Source organism: Ipomoea triloba, chromosome 4 (assembly GCF_003576645.1).
Source record: "Ipomoea triloba cultivar NCNSP0323 chromosome 4, ASM357664v1".
In the NCBI taxonomy this organism is placed as follows: domain Eukaryota; kingdom Viridiplantae; phylum Streptophyta; class Magnoliopsida; order Solanales; family Convolvulaceae; genus Ipomoea; species Ipomoea triloba.
Genome location: NC_044919.1, coordinates 31,287,269 through 31,304,923, shown reverse-complemented (window position 1 = coordinate 31,304,923; position 17,655 = coordinate 31,287,269). Strand labels below are relative to the sequence as shown.

Below are 17,655 nucleotides of genomic sequence, written 5' to 3'. Positions count from 1 at the left end.
AAAAAAAAAAAAAAAAAAAAAAAAAAAAAAAAACGAATTCTACCTGTCATCAGTTGCATCGCTTTCAGAACTTTAGTCTGAGGCGTCACGGTGATGAGCTTGTTCTGCAAAATAGTTTATGCGTTATTCTTCTTATGCAGGTAGGTTTACGGATGTTTACACACACGCCACGTGCGACATCAATTGCTTAAGATTTCGGTGAAATGGAGTAGAAAGTTTACCTCTTCAGTCATGATATCGCCAACCTTTGTTGATTTAGATGATCTTCCCTGAACTATGATTTTCCTTAGATAATCTGGTGGAGGAAATAAAGATATGATCAACCATATGTATAAGGCTGCAGCCCAGAAAATACACTGCTAAAATTACATGGATCTCGGAGATGAAGTAGAACTCTATAGCTTGGAACTTAGTAGGTATGTGGATTATTCTATCCAGATATCGACACAACTAGAATCACTGAGGATTATTTGATGCGTGGGGTGTAAGGGAAAAAAGCTCGGGGTTAGAAGTTTCACGTGAATCCTGTGGCACTAAGATTGTAAAATGCTTCTAAAAAATGTGAGAAAGTTTATATATATACATATATATATATATATATATATATATATATATATATATATATATAGTATAAACTTGATTAGATTGTAATGATATCCTAATGCTAGAGGTCTAAAAACAGAGAGATCAAAGACATCTTTTAGAATAATTCAGCGTAATTAGATACCTCTCTCGGTGATAATTCCAGCAATAGACTTATCTCCCTCGGGTTTTACCACCACCAAGGCTCCTACATTGTGTTGTGTCATCTGCAAGCGTCATAATTAGTGGGATTTTCAGCTCCATAGTCATCAAAAGTAAAACACAATTTTACTTTTGCCTCAAATTTAATATGGACATTATGACAGTAAATATTAAATAAAACCTCACTTTACATTGGTATGTTTATACATATACATATGCATATATAACTAAGCTGTGTATAGTATGTAAGTGACGAGTTAAATTAGAGACAAAGAGACAGAAGACTCACAGACTTCACAGCATCATAAACAGTGTCCTCTGTTGTGCACCATAGCCATGACCCATCCGCACTTTTGCCCTTTGATTTCATAATGTCAGATATGGTTGTGCTCTCGAAACCATGCTCTTCCATACGAGCAGCTGAAGTTGACTCGAGGCGCACAGCAAGTGGCCGCATTACTGGGCTGGCCAAGCGGACATGTCTCAGAACGGCAGCCTTGAGGACATTGCCGTGAGAAAAGAGCGTTTGCATTCCCCTTTGCATTTTGCCTACAAAGAGAAACGATTCTTGTTTTAGAGTCCAGAAAACCTCATAAGGATACCTACCATGTAGTTTTTCGCTTTAAACCACAACCCCCAAACCGCTGGTAATATGATTATTCTACAGATTACAAAACTCTATACAGACTCGATTTACAAAGATGTAAAGTCAGAACTCAGAATTGAAGTTCAACAGTCTGTCTAAAGTAATATTCTTAAAGAGCAACCTCTATTATTTCAACACAAATGTTTCACCAATGTTTGACAACAATGAACACAGAACACAGTAAAGAAAACATCATATTAAACAACAACAAAAAAACACCAGATTAAAGCCTTAAAGAGCAAATGAGGGGCATACTAACAGCCTAATATCCTACAAAATTGATAACACCAGATTAAAGCCTTTTGGGTTCCAAGTTCAACTCCCCGGGGAGCAGCCTAATGGCCTCAGGTAGAGCTGGTCAACTATGAGCAACTTAGGCTAGTTTGCGTATCAATCAGCTATGAGCAACTAGACTGATTTACCTTCTTGAGATTCTTTACGGGCTAGTGTAACTCCTCAGGGTCCTTTGCCTACTAGGGTGTTGGTACTATATGAGCAATCTAAGCCGATTTACCTAGGTGAAATCTTTGCCAGATAAAATGACAAGACAGGGTTTACCTAGTGCACACACCCAGTGTAGTGGCAGGAGGTTTTCTCATCATCCAAAAAATGGAAGCTGATTATAGGAACACTTAGCACATACAGTGATACAGAACAACAAATTCAATTCCTTAAAAAAAAACCCAAAAGTTTTGCTTTAGATTTGTGCTACTGCAGTCCTGCATAGCCTCTCTGATCTTTACAGAACTAGTTTAGTCACCACTCACCAGTAAACTCAAAAAAAAAATTCTCAGTTATTCCCCAAAATATCTGAGCTTTTACAGGAAACCATCTTTCCAAACACCCTAAATCCTCAAAAGATTTGATACCCATGCTTCCACAGACCAAACGAATCAAGATTCAATAAATATTTCCCTGACCCTTCACTCCTAACCCCTCCGGAACCACATAAAGATTCGGATAAACAGACAAGACCCAGTAAAGAATCAAGAGTAACAGCAAAAGCCCAGAAGGCAGAAGCTAACCTGGGCAGATTAGATCCAAGAGCACAGAGCTGAGCTACAGAGATGAGAAGGAGAGAAGCAAAAAGCTGCAGGCTCTTCAGAAAAAACTACTCCTTAAAAAAACCTCGGCACCATACTAAGTAATATGGAGTAGTATTTGTGTGTATTATTGCGCATTTGTCGCAAGAGTGTCATCCATGTAAAATATTTTTACACAATCTTATTAATCAAGTTGTTTTTTTGTTTTTTTGTTTTCAAAAAATAAGTTGTTTTTTTTTTAAGGAATCAAGTTGTTAATTTAATACTCCGTAGAAATTATTAATTTAATAATCATAAAATTATAAATTGAATTCTAATTTAATAATTACAAAATTATAAATTCGACACTCAAAATGACAATATAAATTAATCAATTATAAACAACTTAAATTGACTATCAATTTTTCTCGTCATTCAAAAAATACTATTTTCACAATAAGATAATGGCAATATGGCATATTGGTACTATTTAATAATAAGATAATATATTAATATTAGTACCTTATCTTAACGCATCTGCTGCCTGGAGAAATTAAACTTACTCGCCCTGTGATTTAGGTAATAATAATAATTTCTTAAACTTTAATTAATGAATTGTGAATTTTTTAAATAAAAAATAAAAAGCATGCGAAGGTTGTCTGGAGAAGTGTAGTGGATAAGATCACAAGATAAAGGGGACCACCGCAGGCGCAGCGGTGATGCAACAGCTGAGTCATCTTCCACTTGGAGCATATCACAACGCTTCTGCCCCCACGGAATCTTTTCATGATGCGATAACACTACTTAATTACTATATTTATCATTTTTTATAAAATATATTTTAATTATAATATTATTTAACTAATTATTACATTATGCGAGTAATTAGTTTCCACCTGCCGCCGTGTTTTTGAGGGTTTTTAAAAAAAAATAAAAATAAAAAATACTTGGTATACTCCTACTTTATACTCCTAATTTGTACCCTCTCACATGCTTTTAATGTATATATTTTTCAATCTCTGTTTACCACTTAGAAAGTAGAATTTAAGAGTATGTATAGTAGAACTTTTTTTTTTTCACCATGGAGGCAGGTAGGTACAGCGGGTCGTTATCCGTACCATCCTCATCAATCTTAATCAAACACGGTACGACTCCCTTTTTTTTTTTTTTTTTCTTAACTACCATTCCAACAATTTCAACGAATTTCGACTACTCACAGACACTTCTTTCGCCCAAAATAAATAAATAAATAAATGCTCCCAACAAATAAAATTCCTGCTGCATATTTAAATTATAATCGGAACATATCAAGTCAACGTAAAAATATGAAATAAAAAATGATACATACACAATATTATTCTTTTCACAATTCTTAAAAACCATATGCACCTAGCTCCAATTTTGAAGCATATGGTAACCAGTTCAATTGAATTGGTCACACAACTAGCTTAATAACTATATAGTTCTAAATTTAACTTTTCATAGGAATAGTCTATTAACCAACTAAAATTACAAGACATTTCATTCAAAAAATCAAAACACATCTTTTGGTAGCAACTAAAAGTTTGCCCATAAATCAAAATTTTGAAGTATGTTCATAATCCTTTAATTTATTTTAATAGCTAAAATATCATGCGTTAAGAGAATATCAATGATTAGAGAAGGCTGCTATCAACACACAATAGAGATAACCCATTGAGGGGGCCGACACAAGTTGGGAGAGCCCACTGATTTGTATGCATCCATAAATCCATGGGCTGCTAAGTCGACCTTACGAATACTAGGAAATATTAAATGTTATCAACGTCACATCGGAATCCTATCTTCAAACACACACACAAGTCTTTTCTGGTTCACCACCATCAACAGCAACCTGTGCTTTTAATTCACAGTTGCATACAAATGTATAGAAGCCAGAATAGGCATTCTTTTAAATTATAGAGAAGATTGATTCTACAGCGCTATAAACTGGGATCTAATTTCTCCAAAACTGCAAAATCAACACTGGTGCTAGTTGTTGCGCAGCTGGAGCCTTTAACAGGGGGTCAATCAATAGAAAAGTACAAAACTTGTCACTTTGATTCTAATGAAAAACGGAAAAAAAGAATCACCAATCAAAAGACACTCACTCCCACCATTCAGCTCAAGTATTTGGGTGATGAATGACGAAACATCTAAAAGCCTCACATTTCTATTCTCCTACTGTAAGCCCAAAACCAAACTTGTAATCTTTCTTTTTATGATCAACCTGCAGGCCATAATATATGCGCACATCAGAACATTATTTGAAAGCACAGACTGGATTCTTTCGTGGAGATTCATAATCATACAGTTGTCTTGCTTGGCACCCATAAAAAAAAAACCATATTTTCGATTGGCAACTGATATGAATGATGTTAACTATATGGAGCAGAAAAGTAGAGAACGGGTACCTCTGCAGAGAGGATAAAATTCACACCCATGTTCAATCGCTCTTCCAAGAAAGCAGCAACACAGCCGGTGGAATCAATCTTCCCCCTCAGACGACACTGCCATTGAAACCAATGATTTAGAGATTGTGAATAGTTTGCAAGTGTCTTATCAACAATGCATGCTGCCAAATGCAACAAAAAGAATTGTATCACAATAGTCTGTCAGGATGGAATACACATGATTGGGATTATTTTATGAGTATGCTTATGAAAAAGCATTTCGTATCAAGTGGGGTTCATTTTTCTTTTATTATTATTTCTCCTTCAGAATTTTCAAAAAAGTCACATTTTCAGCAAGATAGACTTAGCCTTGCAGATTTGCCTTTGAAAACATTTAGTTGAGAAAATTTTGGCAGCCAGGCATAATATTGCACAGAAATAATTCATTCTTTCAAGACTTACATCTTCTATCACCAGTTGAAAAAGGAAAGTTATAAAAGATGCAAGTCCCAAGCTCGTAAAAGTTTCACATAAAGTGGGGCAGAACAGCTCTTTCATTTTTCCTCAGATGTCTTTCCCAGGCAAGTAATGGATTTCTTTTACTTATATTAGCTTTGTTATTTCTCTCTGCCAGTTCCTGATGTTGCAAGTACATATTGTTGGAAAGTACTATGCAATTCAATCACCTTAAGAGAGTGAAAAATGGTTTTAAAAAGAAATATTAAAGATCAGTCTATCCAAACTTTTCAAAGCGAAAAAGCGCACTGAAGCGACAAGCCCGGACTTCGCTTTAAAGCGAAAGTGCAAAGCGACGCTTTATAAAATATATATATATATATAGTCAAATAGTAATGCAAAATAACATAAATAGTAATAAATTGATAACCTCATAAACTTATAATTCAATAATAAAGCTTGATTGAATTAAATGTAAATTGAATTTTAAGATTTTAATTATAACAATTTCAAAACTTAATTTAATAAAAAAAATGGAAACAAAAAAAAAAAAAACAAATCAAAACGTGTACTGTGTTTTCAAAATAAAATAAAACGTGTACACTAAACTGTGAAGTGTAAACTATGCCAAGTGTCCAACCAAGACTCCAACTCTATTCCTATTTAACATTTTAACCTTAGAACTCAGTCATCTTCAACGTAGAAGAAGAAGAAGAAGAAGAAGAAGAAGAAGAAAAGAGTGAGAAGCAGCTGCAATTTACTTCTCGATGATGGTAGAGGAAGAAAGCAGTGATGGACAGAGGGGGTGAGCAGAGGACGGAGATCTGGGGGTGAGGCAAAAGTTTTTTTCACGACTTATGGTTAAGGTTAGCTAGAATTTAGTTCCGTTAATTTTTTTTGGCCGTTGACTATGGTTAAGCATCGCTTTTCTCTGCTTCACCGCTTCGTCGCCTCGCCGGAAGCGATCTCAGGCGCACGCTTTTTCACATAGCTGTGCCTTGCCTAGGCGGAGCGACACCTCGTCGCTCGCCTCGCTTTTGCTATTTAAGCATAAAAGCGAGCACTTTTAACAAGTTTGAGTCTATCATTTATGTATGTGGATGAAAAGGTCCAACATCATGAAAATATATTGAGGTTTCCTGTTCCAGACATACAAAAAACTATTACACTAGCACATGATTGGATTGGGATTTGAAAATTACTTTGGCAAGATCAGCGTTGCTGACTTCTAACAATGCTTATGTGAAGAAATATGGCCAAGGCATATCCAAGAACAATGTTGACGTGTTTAATCATAAAAAATCATTATTCTTAACAATTAATAATCAATACCAGAGATAATTCCAACGATTCCAAAGGGGTGGAGTACTAGTAAAAATCAAAGGGAAAAAAGTGCAGGACCATGACAGAGTTGTTTTAGAAGATTTGCAAGAGTACAAATTACCTGCCGAAGAATATAATCATAACCAACACTTGCTGTGACATCTCCAGAAATGTAGTTGTACATAAAATCTGTTGCTAGAGAAACCTGCATTGAAGAAATGCCTTAATGTAAGTGCATGACCAGGACAGACATGAGACATCTGCATAAGATGTCATAGCTTTACCTTCTCGGAAACTTTTTGAACATAGTTTAATGCAACAAGTCCAGTGCTAGCAACTTGTCCTGTGGCAACCTGTAGGCAGAATGACAAACAATACTAGATATATAAATGCTGAATCAACTTAATATAATCCCAATTCCCATCTATCCAGGAAAAAAAATAGGTTCAATTACAAACAACACATGCAAACAACCAAACAGAAAATAAATAAAGACAAGTAAAAACCATAAAACTAGCCCTATTGTTTCTTTCAACAAACTAGCCCTAGTCACTAAACCACAGAATGCATACTATGTAAGTGATAATGGAACAAACACTTTAAAAAGGTCTGGCAATACCATCTTATCTGTGTTGTACCGAGCAGCATAACCAATGCCTGATTTGCGATGCTGTCCAGCCCAGAATACTTCACCACCCAGAGATAAATGTTGAGTCACACTCTGTAAAAGAATATCAATTTTTTTTAAAGATTGATGGATAAGGAGAGATGAAGGAATAGAATCCAAAATCATCAGGTCATTATCAAAGCATACCATATCAGCAATGTATTTCCAAACATAGTAGTTGGAGAAGAAAAAGCTGAGGAATAAATACATGTGTATGTGTGTAACACATCTCCATTGCAATTGTCTAAGTGGGGATATGATGATACCTAGTTGATCACAATCCCCACAAATGTAGTAACTAATGCAAAGAGTTGAGGGGATCCAAGGGAAAATTCAATGATTAAAAGTGGCAGAAAATATTACCATGGGCTTTTAAATCTCTTGCTATGAAATACAAAGGACAGGATAAGGCAAAATTTACCGAATCAGTAATATTAATCTCCAAATATAGTGGTTGGAGAAAAAAAATACACAAATGTATATGTGGGGTGGGAGAGAGAGAGAGCACAACTCCACTACACTTTTCTAAGGCTCCTTTTGGTAGTGGTCAGATTAGAGCAATTAGAACAGTGATGGTGAGATTGGACTAATTGGATAGCTCCAATTCCACTCATCCCACCCTTACCCATCCAATTGAAATTTCTACAATTGGAGTGGTAGACCGCTCCAACAGTCCAACCACTATATCAAACACGCCCTAAGTGAAATATTAAGATAACTAGTTGATCTCTAGTCCCAAGAATATGGTAACTAATGCAATGAATTAAGGAATCCAGAGCAATCCCTCTTATTAATCAGAAATTCCACGCACTTGCAGACTATTCCTAGAGTAGTAATTCAGAAACTTCATGATCAGATAATCTAGTGCAAATGTGTAATGCAATATTAAATTTGAGGAGTCCTTTATGTTAGACTTCAGGATACACAAGCAAACTGATCAACCTATTCATTAAATAGGGAACTCTCAATGAAGGTAACTTCTACAGATTCATGGTCAAGTTCACCGAATCTCTCTCTTATGTCAGTTATTAGGCAACTCACTCAAGCTGGATGATTTGCATGATATTTTCATTCAATTATGTTATCCTTAAGACAAACAACAATGTTCATGCACCTTACACTCTCATTAGGGATTATAGTCAATCATCTGAACAAACAAGATACTGTGCACAAAAGATATTTCAAGCATGTTGCAGACTGCAAAGGTCAGAACACCTTGAACTTTAACCCGAATTTATGTATGTATATGCATATGTGTGTTTAAATAATTGAATAAAAAATTTATTCACTCTCTTGGGACAAGAAATCTGTCTAAAGTAAGCATAAGAAGACTTGATCATTCACCTGAATGTAATTGGCTCCAAGCAATCCACCATTCCCTAGTTGAAATTGAGACCTATAGTCTTTTCCCTGAGTATAATTGTAGAAACCTATTATCATCTTGACTTCACCCAGTCCAGAGCATACACATGTAAAACATTAAATTACAATAACAATTGTACCATGGCAAAGCCAGGTAGACATAGATAAGATGGTTATCAGGTTATGTAGCAAAAGAACAAGAATTATTTAAATGCAAGCATAAAACCAATCCTACTAGTGCAAGGGCATTACCTTGTAGTCAAAATTGACCATCCCTTGGGACATATGTGGCTCATTTGAGAGCTGGTAAGAAAACAGAACAAGAGTCATCTAGGCATTCTTGTAGAAATAATAGCTGCATCAACAATTTCAGACAATAAAGATAAAACTATAAAGATCTTATATTTTACTTGAGCATTGGCCTTCAAAGAAAGATTTTCAGACAAATCACACTTCACCCTAGCATTAAGCCTCCCATCCGTCATCAACCTCCCAAGAAGCATCAACTGTAACAAACATGCAGCATTCACAAAATAAGATTGTTGCAAGATGTCCAAATAGTTCAGAAAGGAGTACTCCAACTACACACCTTCGGATCTATGAAGTTTGCACCAAACTCATAATTAGAGGTTGGAATTTTTATTGTTTCTGTCGACTGAGAAGGAATTTCTGTGGGTCCCATGAACACACTGATTAAAAGGAAAACCAACCATGTCAAACACAATACAAGTGCATAGCAGTTTCCCCTTCCTTGGATAAAAGGAAGGTATCCAGTGAAAACCAAGCATCTTCCACTGAAAATATATATATACATATATAATTGTACCTATGACTAAGTGAAAATCTCTGATTAAGTGCTTTTGTAAAGTCAAACCGCATGCCTTCGAAAAGTTCTGGCTTCAAGGACACTATCAAGATAGTAAAAAAAGAATTAAAATTGTTGGATTGGAATGATTCAAACCCTAATTTAACATCACAAAAACTTCCATGAAACCAGTGAATAACCAAATGGTTCATAACTACCCAAAAAAGTAACGGTAATGAGATTATGATGACAACTAATAATAATAACAGACCTGCAGGACATTGTGAGTGTATTACATGATGATAACATGCAGCTAAGATTGTCTACATGCTTAGCCTAAACAGTAAACATTACGTGCTCATTATTTTAAAGGCCATGCACGTTGAATATGAACTATAGATATTCAGACAGTGTAACTTATTGTCTTCAACAAATCATATTCTTCAAATTTTCTTCCTAGAAATAATCGCCAAGAAGCTCTCAGAAGAAATAAGCATTTGATAACACGGAGTACTGTATTAAAAGTTCGAAATGAAGTCCAAGGTTTTAAGAACTGAATTCACAGTAATAAAATTGAAATAAACTAATAAAGCAACTAGCATTCCTGTATTCCATTTCAAGCAAGGCCATCAAACTCCATAGAATCCAGGTGAAGGTAACAAGTCCAAATGAAAAATAAAAACAAAGATAAAAGCAATGAGATCAAAAGCGAATAGCTATAAAAATACTGACTAAAAGCTTCGCGGTGGATTTCCTCATAGGGAATAGGGCAAGGCAGGTTCATATAATCGACTTTTTCCGGTGCCGCCGGCTTTGAATCCGCAGGTGGAGCTGCGGCGGCAGGGGGAGGGACAAAGGCAGCCATTGCTGATTTGATTCTGGCCTGGCTTCGGATTCAACTGCGACTAGTAAGGAAAAAGGAGAGGGTGTGAGAGAGAGAGAGTATGAAAAACCCTTCCCAGGGACTCAAAAGTACCGAAAACCCCTAAAATCTGCTTGGTCTGTAACCCGACCCGTTTTATCTACGGGCGCATGCTTGGAATTTCTTTGTGGGCGATTATAGCATAATACCGGGTCCACTTGTAATGTACCTCAAGTTCATATTCACAATTTTAGAATTTTATGTTCATAATTTAAAATTCTATATACAAAATTACATTACTCAATTTTTACAATTTTTGAACTCTATATTCACAATTTTGTTATATAGATTCAAAATTTGTGTTACACTGTTGAACATAGAGTTATGATAACGTTGAACATAGAGTTATGAAATTATGAACATATAGTTATGAAACTGTGAGCATCGAGTTATGAAATTGTGAACATGGATTTAAGAAACTGTGAACATCGAGTTATGAAATTATGAACATTGACTCGGGGTCCACCTTGCAAGGTGGACCCGAGCCCATGGCATAACAACCGGACGATTATGGAATGGGCAATTCCAACCGAATTAACTGTTATAACTAAAATGTTACAACTTTAATTTTCTGTGAAAATTATCTATTAATTTTTTTAGTTTAAGTTGGTTTGATTTTTTACGGGCTAAAATTGTAAACTTTTCTATAAATTAAAGTTTACACTATGTTGAATAGTACACACTAACAATTGTCACCATTAAGGCCTTTAGGCATTCCTCAATAGTGTAGATTTAGGTGTGATTTTTGAGTAATTTTTATAAATGTGATTATAAAAGAGAAAATGGGAGTAGAGAAAAAAAAAACAAAACAAAATAAAAACTGAGAAAACAATAAAAAAAAATAAAAATTAAGGCCTCACACACGTAGATTTAGGGTTGCACCTTGCGCATCACGCACGTGAGGCGCAACTCTCAATTCAAATGGTGGGTCCCATGCTATCTTAAAGAACTCCATATTTGCGGGAGGTATCAATGCACTCTCTCTTCTAACCCTCTCTTTTCCAAGTTGACATTTTTTGCCTAAAAACCTATGAAAAAACTATCAATGGGGATGACCTTACAAATAGAAGATTTTGCACAATTTGTGAGAAAAGAAACGCCACCATAGAAGAAAGAGAAGGTTACAAGTCTTATTGCAAATTTGAAGTTTTTTTTTAGAATTATGGGGCCACAAATGAGAAAGATAGTTGCACCACACCTGCAAAATCTTCTCAAAAACCTCACACTATTAAGGATAGCCTTAGTGATTTTTGGATCAAATTTTGAGGCAAAAATGAATGAGGTGGATGAGAGAAAGGAATGGGAGATAAATTTGGAGGCTTCACTGCAAATATAGGAGTTTTGTCAAAGCTGCAATTTTCTCGTGTGAAGCTTAGACATGCGCCGCACTATACACGCCCGCTTGGCGCATGTCACACGATTTTCTATTTTTATTTAAAAAAACAGTGTTTTTGTTTTTCTGATTGATATGATTTGGGGTGATTGATCTTTTACCATAATATGGTTGTTCTTCCACCTATATATACTCTTGTACCTGTCATTCTCTTCCATGTAAATCAACTATTCCATTATTCTATCCGTAACTAATATATATTGAGGGTATATTGTTTGGTTAAACAAGAGGGAGTTTTCTAGTGTGTTGAATTGAAAACTTGCTAAAGTACTTCAAGCTTAAATGAGAACCTCACGCAAGCTTGATAATGAATTAAATAATTGTTTGTATGGACAGCTCAATTGGTCACATGTGTTAAATTTGAAAAGAAAATAAAAATAAATTAATAGTACAACATTTTATCCATTTTAGACTGAATTAAACACGTTAAGACAACTATTCATCAACATTGGTAATATGCCCACTTGCCATCTATATGAAAAAATCACATGCATATTTTGACCAATCGTTCTATAGCGGCTTCACAATGCGCATGGTGAAACTTAGTCCACAATACACATCCACGATATAATTTGTTTATTTTGGCACTAGTTTGCCTTTAGTATTTAACTGTATCACTGCATGTATAACCAATGTGAAACGTTATGGGATAATTCTGCAATTACTGTGCATAGTTCAATTCATCAACTAAGAAGCAACTTCAAGAGTACAACCAGGTGATCCACAATAGGAGGATGCAGTTTTCACACAAGAAAATGTTACAGAGAAGGCCTGAAGGGTGATGTCTTTATTCCAGTCCAAGTGATCCTCATCTGAATAACAGTTCCGTGTTATCAGATTCAAGGCTGGGCGTGCTTGACAGTCTCATACACAGCTGAAAAGTCGAGGTCACCCAAGCCCAAGCTCCTGGCCTTCTTGAATGCCTAGCAGCAAATAACATGCCAGAACGAGAAATAAATTTAGAATGTGCAACAAAAACCCGAAAGGACGACCCCAAGTAAAACGGTAAAGCAAAAAATTTCAATGCATGCAGACTGTCATGATTACAAGATCATTTGATGAATGTCCTACCTCGTTTGCAGCAGCTGCCACGGGCATTGAGACTGCGTTTTCGTCCCCAAGAGCAAGGGCCAGCCTCATGTCCTTCTGCTGATGTTTCAGAGGAAATGCGGGGGAATAATTATTTTTTATCATGGAAGGTCCTTTCATCTTGAACATTGGGTTAGCAACTGCTGCAAGATCCTGCCAGAAGAAATTTTCAAAATTTTAGTCTTAAATAGCCAGGTTATTTATATAGAAACATGTAACCAATTTGCCCACCAACACATCAAGGAGAGTTTGCTGTTCCAATCCACTTTTGTCAGCCAGCACAAGTCCTTCTGAAAATGCATTCATCATGCTGCAGAATAGAGAATAGCAAAGTCAATTCAGCAAATCATTAACTTTGTTTAATTGAATCTACAAATTGCATCCTTTAAATGCATATCTAAGAGGGGATTTGTTTATACATTTACAAAAAAATGAAAATAAGAACTTGGCAAAGGACATGCATGCCTTTTCTCTTTTACTGATTTAAGCTCTCCTTTAGTTTTATTCTTTTGGGAGGGTAAATGGAGAAACTAAGAGCCATTGGCTACTTTTGAGAATCAAAGCACACCATTATACATATAGTACTACCTAGAACACTGAAAAACAAGAATAGTGAACATGGATTTGGAAGAGGAAAGAATTTCTCAATCGTATGGGATAAAAGAAAACAAACTTTTAGTTATATAGCTTAAAAGAGCATACAATTTCTCGAATACCATTGTCCACTACATCCACACATCTTGTTAAAAAAAAAATGGAAACAATTGTAGCAATAATACAAGCACCACGTGTTACCTGCCCATTACCATGTTAACAACAAGTTTCATTTTTGCACCATTCCCCACCTGTCCCAGGAAAAAGGATTTCTTTCCCAAGACATCAAAAGCAGGAAGTACTTGATCATATAAAGCCTACGGTAAACAGGAAAAAAAAAGTATTATGAATTCAAAAAAATCAGAAGAAATGCACCATAGGATAATGGTATAGATACCATGCAGACATGTATGCTTACCTTATCTCCAGCAGATAGGATAACTAACTGCCCATCTTCGGCGGGCTTTTTGCTGCCTGAAACTGGGGCTTCAAGGAAACTACCACCTTTAGAGATAATTGCCTGCAAGAGTCATAGTAAAAAAAATTAGCCACTCAACTTTCCATTATTTTCTCTACCCTCACCTCCTTTCATCTATTTTACAACATAGATAAGCTGCAATCCCTAAAATTATGCAGAGGAGCATCCTAAATCAAGCAAATATGCAATGATGTGCACAACAGTGTAACGCGCATCTCTGTGTATGTTTTCTTCGATTTCACAAATGTCATGGAATTTCTTTTGTAAGATACTAATTATTTTGTTTGGATAATGTCTGATTCTCCTATTGCAAATAAATACTGATTATGGAGTATTAATTAATATTACAAACTACTCTAACAGTCTAACAAGAAGTAGATGGTTTCACATACAAGTGAAGTGAAACCAGTATTTTATAGGACAAAAAACCTTGTGATGGAGAAGCACGGTTGGGAATCTAGTTCAGACCTCATTGATTTTTGAAGAAGTATCAGCATCAACAGTTGACATGTCAATATAACCCTTTCCATCACATATTTGCTCAAGAACACCATTTTTGTCGAAAACCACCTAAGCAACAATCAAACATGAGTAAGGTCCTGAATTTTAGAATATCAAAACTATAAATGCCAATCAGGATGTTGAATTCTTGACTAACTGAAAGAGCTGCAGGAGGGTCAGACAACATTCCGATTGTATACTTGCATTTCTTTACTACTGCTGCAGGAGTTTCCCCAACAGAAGCCCCATGTTCAACTAGCTCATCACACTGCATCCATGAAAAGATCTTGATGAATATGCATTCCTTGGCTTGGTAGCATGTATTTTATTTTCAATGAACGACATAGTAGGCAAGACTTGCTGGCATGTAAATAATCACTAGTTCCATCATTGTAAATGAAAGACATAAATAACATCTGGATCATCATGCAAGGCAAACCATTAAGAAGTCAACTTTTTTTTTTTGAAACAAACAATGATTCATTAATTAGTACAGAGTAGTAATATCCAAGTTTAGAACATCCCAAATAATAGAGGGAGGGTTATGGAACCACTCCACACAATCAGACCAAGAGACTGATCCCCTAGCTAAGACATGGGCGACTTGGTTTGCAGACCGTTTAACACGAAAAATTTTAGGCGGTTAAACAACCTAGCCATTTCTTTTATATCATTCACTATATCATTAATTAATAAGTCAACTTAAGAACCAGTATTTGTAAAACTTCCAAATTCCTATAGTAAATTTGGAGGGGGGAATGATAAAAAAAGCTACCTTTCCAATAATTTGAAAGTGAAATTTTAAACTGATTATCACTTATCAGCAAGTAAACATAATCCAATACGGAGTATATGACGCTATAACCAGGACAATGAATATTATCATCAGTTCAAATGTAAAGTTAAGTCGATGTTTGCATTCATACCACAGACAAATATAATTCCATTCTATGGATTTTTTATTTTTTATTTTAAATTTAGTTTTCCCTACTGCTTTCTATCACAGATTCAACCACATCAGTCAGTCATCACTAGTCAGTAACCATTCCAACAACTTATATCAAAACGAGATAGATCTTCAAATCATCAATAACAATATATGTGCACATAACCATATTCATCTATGCAAAAATCTGTTTAACAAAGAGAGTTTACCCGAGAAAGAGTGCGATTCCAAACAGTGACCTTAAAGCCATGGCGGAGCAAGTTCATAGCCATAGCTTTCCCCATTATCCCCATCCCTAAAAACCCTATCTCCTCCATTTTCCTCTCTCTCTCTCTCTCTTACTGCGTTCACTGTCAATGGGGGGCTGAATGCTCGCTCTCTGCTTTGCTCTTTCTCCACTCAATACTCGCTCTATTTATTGAATTTTTTTAACTAAAATAAGAGCAACAATTTGCATTGCAAATGACGTCATTGTTGAATTTACTTTTTTTTAGCCTGTAAATGTTACCGAGTATTTGGAGTTTTGGATCAATAGTATGGAGGCCTTTTTACTCTTTTTTATTTTTTTTAAATCAATAAAAATTTCAATCATTGTATTTTTTTTTTTTGAGTACTACTAACTCTGTTATAATGTATCTCCACTGAGATAGGCTCGAACACACTCCCATCATTCATGTGGGAGTATAAACCGGGACACTATGTGCCACTAGACCACAAATTTTTTGACAAATTTCAATCATTATATGAAAGTGTGTATAAAATAAACTTGTCCATGTTACAATGTAAAGTTTTGATTATTACACAGTATAATATTTTTATAGTAGTACTAACTATGTTACAATATAGTATCTGTAATATACGGTATAATTTTATTATTAGCTTTTGTTAATTAAGATTCTTTATAATAACAGCAATTTTGTTCAATTATTCAACAAAATGATAAAATTGTCATTTTATTGTTAATTTAATAATCAGAATTGGTGACTTTTGATAACATAATGGCTTAGTTTGCTATTACGTTATAACTCATGAATTAAACGTGTAAGTTTTTATTTATTTAAACGATAAAATTGTTGGCAAATAAACATAAGTAACCCAACATATATTGTTTATATCTTACCAGTCAAAATTAATAAAATTATGATTACTAAGTCAACAATTTGATAAATTTGGATGTGTTTTTTCTTTATTTACATTATTTCTAATTTGATAAGTAGTGAATTATACGGAATCATGTCAATGTATGAAGATATATTTTAATCCAATGAGGTAGCTCAAGTGGCAAGTGAGTTCTCTTTGTGGGAAAGAATATCGGGAGAACCCAAGTGACGGGTGATGATTCCCCTTGAGCCATCGAAGCGTGGGTGAATCAAAAGAAAAATGAAGATATATTTCATACTGGCAAATATAGGGATGTGCTTGAGTACATATTATTAGTTTTTTTTTTTTTTTTTTTGAAATGTATGTGTGGTGACAAATGGTTACTTATAAGAGGACTACCTAGATTGTGAGTTGTATAAAATGAATTGCTATTAATACAATCATACGTCAACTTCATAGTAGATTATAATTTAATATTTAAACTTGAAATGTTTTTTTTTTCTCGTGTTGAATGAGTATTTTGAATTTACTTCAAATTTCAAGTTAGACTCTTGATAATATAATTTTAATTTTAATTTAAAACCATGTCATTTTCTTTGTGAATGTAACAATTAATGGTGACAATTGTATTGAAAAAGAGTGACAAAGTAAGTTAAACATTATTCTCATACAATAATTTCATAATTTGATTTTGTTAATATCTTCTTAGTTAAATTTAGTATACCCAATTGTATCCAATTGACTAAGCTCGTAGCACAAAATTTGGTAAAATACTTGATTACTTTCTATAATAGTGACAATTACTTTATTTTTTGCAGTCAATTCTTTATTTTTTAATCTAAAATCGTTCTCAACAAATATTTAAAACTGTAAGAATACTGAATACTTGGATATCATAACCTATGCGTCTTATCTGTTTGTTTTGTTTGACGATTGGCCGGTCGATTTCCGCCACGTCACCGTATGTCTCTTCCACTCGTCTTCATCGTTTAGGATTCGTCGGATTTTGCCTGGGTGTTTATTGTTTCCGTGAGATATCGATACAGTGTGCGCGGGTTCACGGAGGACCTCACACCTAAATGGGCTTTGCAGTTGGGCCGTGACAATATTATGTTGGTTATAGGCGCGTGAAACTTTCAAATGTCTAGCCCAGCCCATTAAAAATATAAGATAAAAAAAAAAAAAAGTTTCACTA

General features: G+C 34.8%; 3 protein-coding genes across 3 annotated transcripts in view; all 3 read right to left on the bottom strand.

Moving 5' to 3' along the window:
• The window catches only part of LOC116015696 (CBS domain-containing protein CBSX3, mitochondrial-like), a 3,407-nt gene extending 836 nt beyond the window's left edge, over window positions 1-2,571 (bottom strand). The window contains exons 1-5 of the mRNA XM_031255862.1: window positions 2,416-2,571; window positions 1,034-1,293; window positions 728-809; window positions 222-295; window positions 44-104 (exon numbers count right to left, since the gene is read on the bottom strand). Of these exons, the coding sequence (XP_031111722.1) occupies window positions 44-104; window positions 222-295; window positions 728-809; window positions 1,034-1,288 (472 nt within the window). The 5' untranslated portion in view covers window positions 1,289-1,293; window positions 2,416-2,571. The remainder of the gene's footprint in view (window positions 1-43; window positions 105-221; window positions 296-727; window positions 810-1,033; window positions 1,294-2,415) is intronic.
• A 1,609-nt stretch (window positions 2,572-4,180) lies between these two features.
• LOC116015695 (mitochondrial import receptor subunit TOM40-1-like) lies at window positions 4,181-10,420 on the bottom strand. The gene is made up of 11 exons (XM_031255861.1): window positions 10,169-10,420; window positions 9,458-9,539; window positions 9,221-9,320; window positions 9,042-9,137; window positions 8,884-8,934; window positions 8,614-8,679; window positions 7,222-7,323; window positions 6,887-6,955; window positions 6,724-6,807; window positions 4,845-4,940; window positions 4,181-4,660 (listed from the first exon to the last, which is right to left on the bottom strand). The coding sequence occupies exons 1-11, from the start codon at window positions 10,299-10,301 to the stop codon at window positions 4,604-4,606; spliced, it is 936 nt and encodes a 311-aa protein (XP_031111721.1). The 5' UTR covers window positions 10,302-10,420; the 3' UTR covers window positions 4,181-4,603.
• A 1,890-nt stretch (window positions 10,421-12,310) lies between these two features.
• Window positions 12,311-15,749, bottom strand: LOC116014736 (glyoxylate/succinic semialdehyde reductase 1). Its single transcript, XM_031254684.1, has 8 exons — window positions 15,569-15,749; window positions 14,571-14,681; window positions 14,381-14,482; window positions 13,853-13,954; window positions 13,636-13,751; window positions 13,072-13,150; window positions 12,823-12,993; window positions 12,311-12,674 (listed from the first exon to the last, which is right to left on the bottom strand). Exons 1-8 carry the CDS (start codon window positions 15,674-15,676, stop codon window positions 12,591-12,593), a joined length of 873 nt encoding a protein of 290 aa, XP_031110544.1. The 5' UTR covers window positions 15,677-15,749; the 3' UTR covers window positions 12,311-12,590.
• Window positions 15,750-17,655: the final 1,906 nt, after the last annotated feature.

Coding starts and splice junctions, on each gene's coding strand:
- LOC116015695 (XM_031255861.1), bottom strand. CDS start 10,301: ATGGCTGCCTTTGTCCCTCCCCCTGCCGCCGCAGCTCCACCTGCGGAT. Junction 7,324..8,613: donor TTGGAGCCAATTACATTCAG/GTGAATGATCAA, acceptor ATTCTTTTACAG/AGTGTGACTCAACATTTATC. Junction 6,956..7,221: donor GGTACAACACAGATAAGATG/GTATTGCCAGAC, acceptor TTCTGCCTACAG/GTTGCCACAGGACAAGTTGC.
- LOC116014736 (XM_031254684.1), bottom strand. CDS start 15,676: ATGGAGGAGATAGGGTTTTTAGGGATGGGGATAATGGGGAAAGCTATG. Junction 13,955..14,380: donor CTTCTTCAAAAATCAATGAG/GTCTGAACTAGA, acceptor TGACTCTTGCAG/GCAATTATCTCTAAAGGTGG. Junction 12,675..12,822: donor TGGCAGCTGCTGCAAACGAG/GTAGGACATTCA, acceptor ATTTGCTGCTAG/GCATTCAAGAAGGCCAGGAG.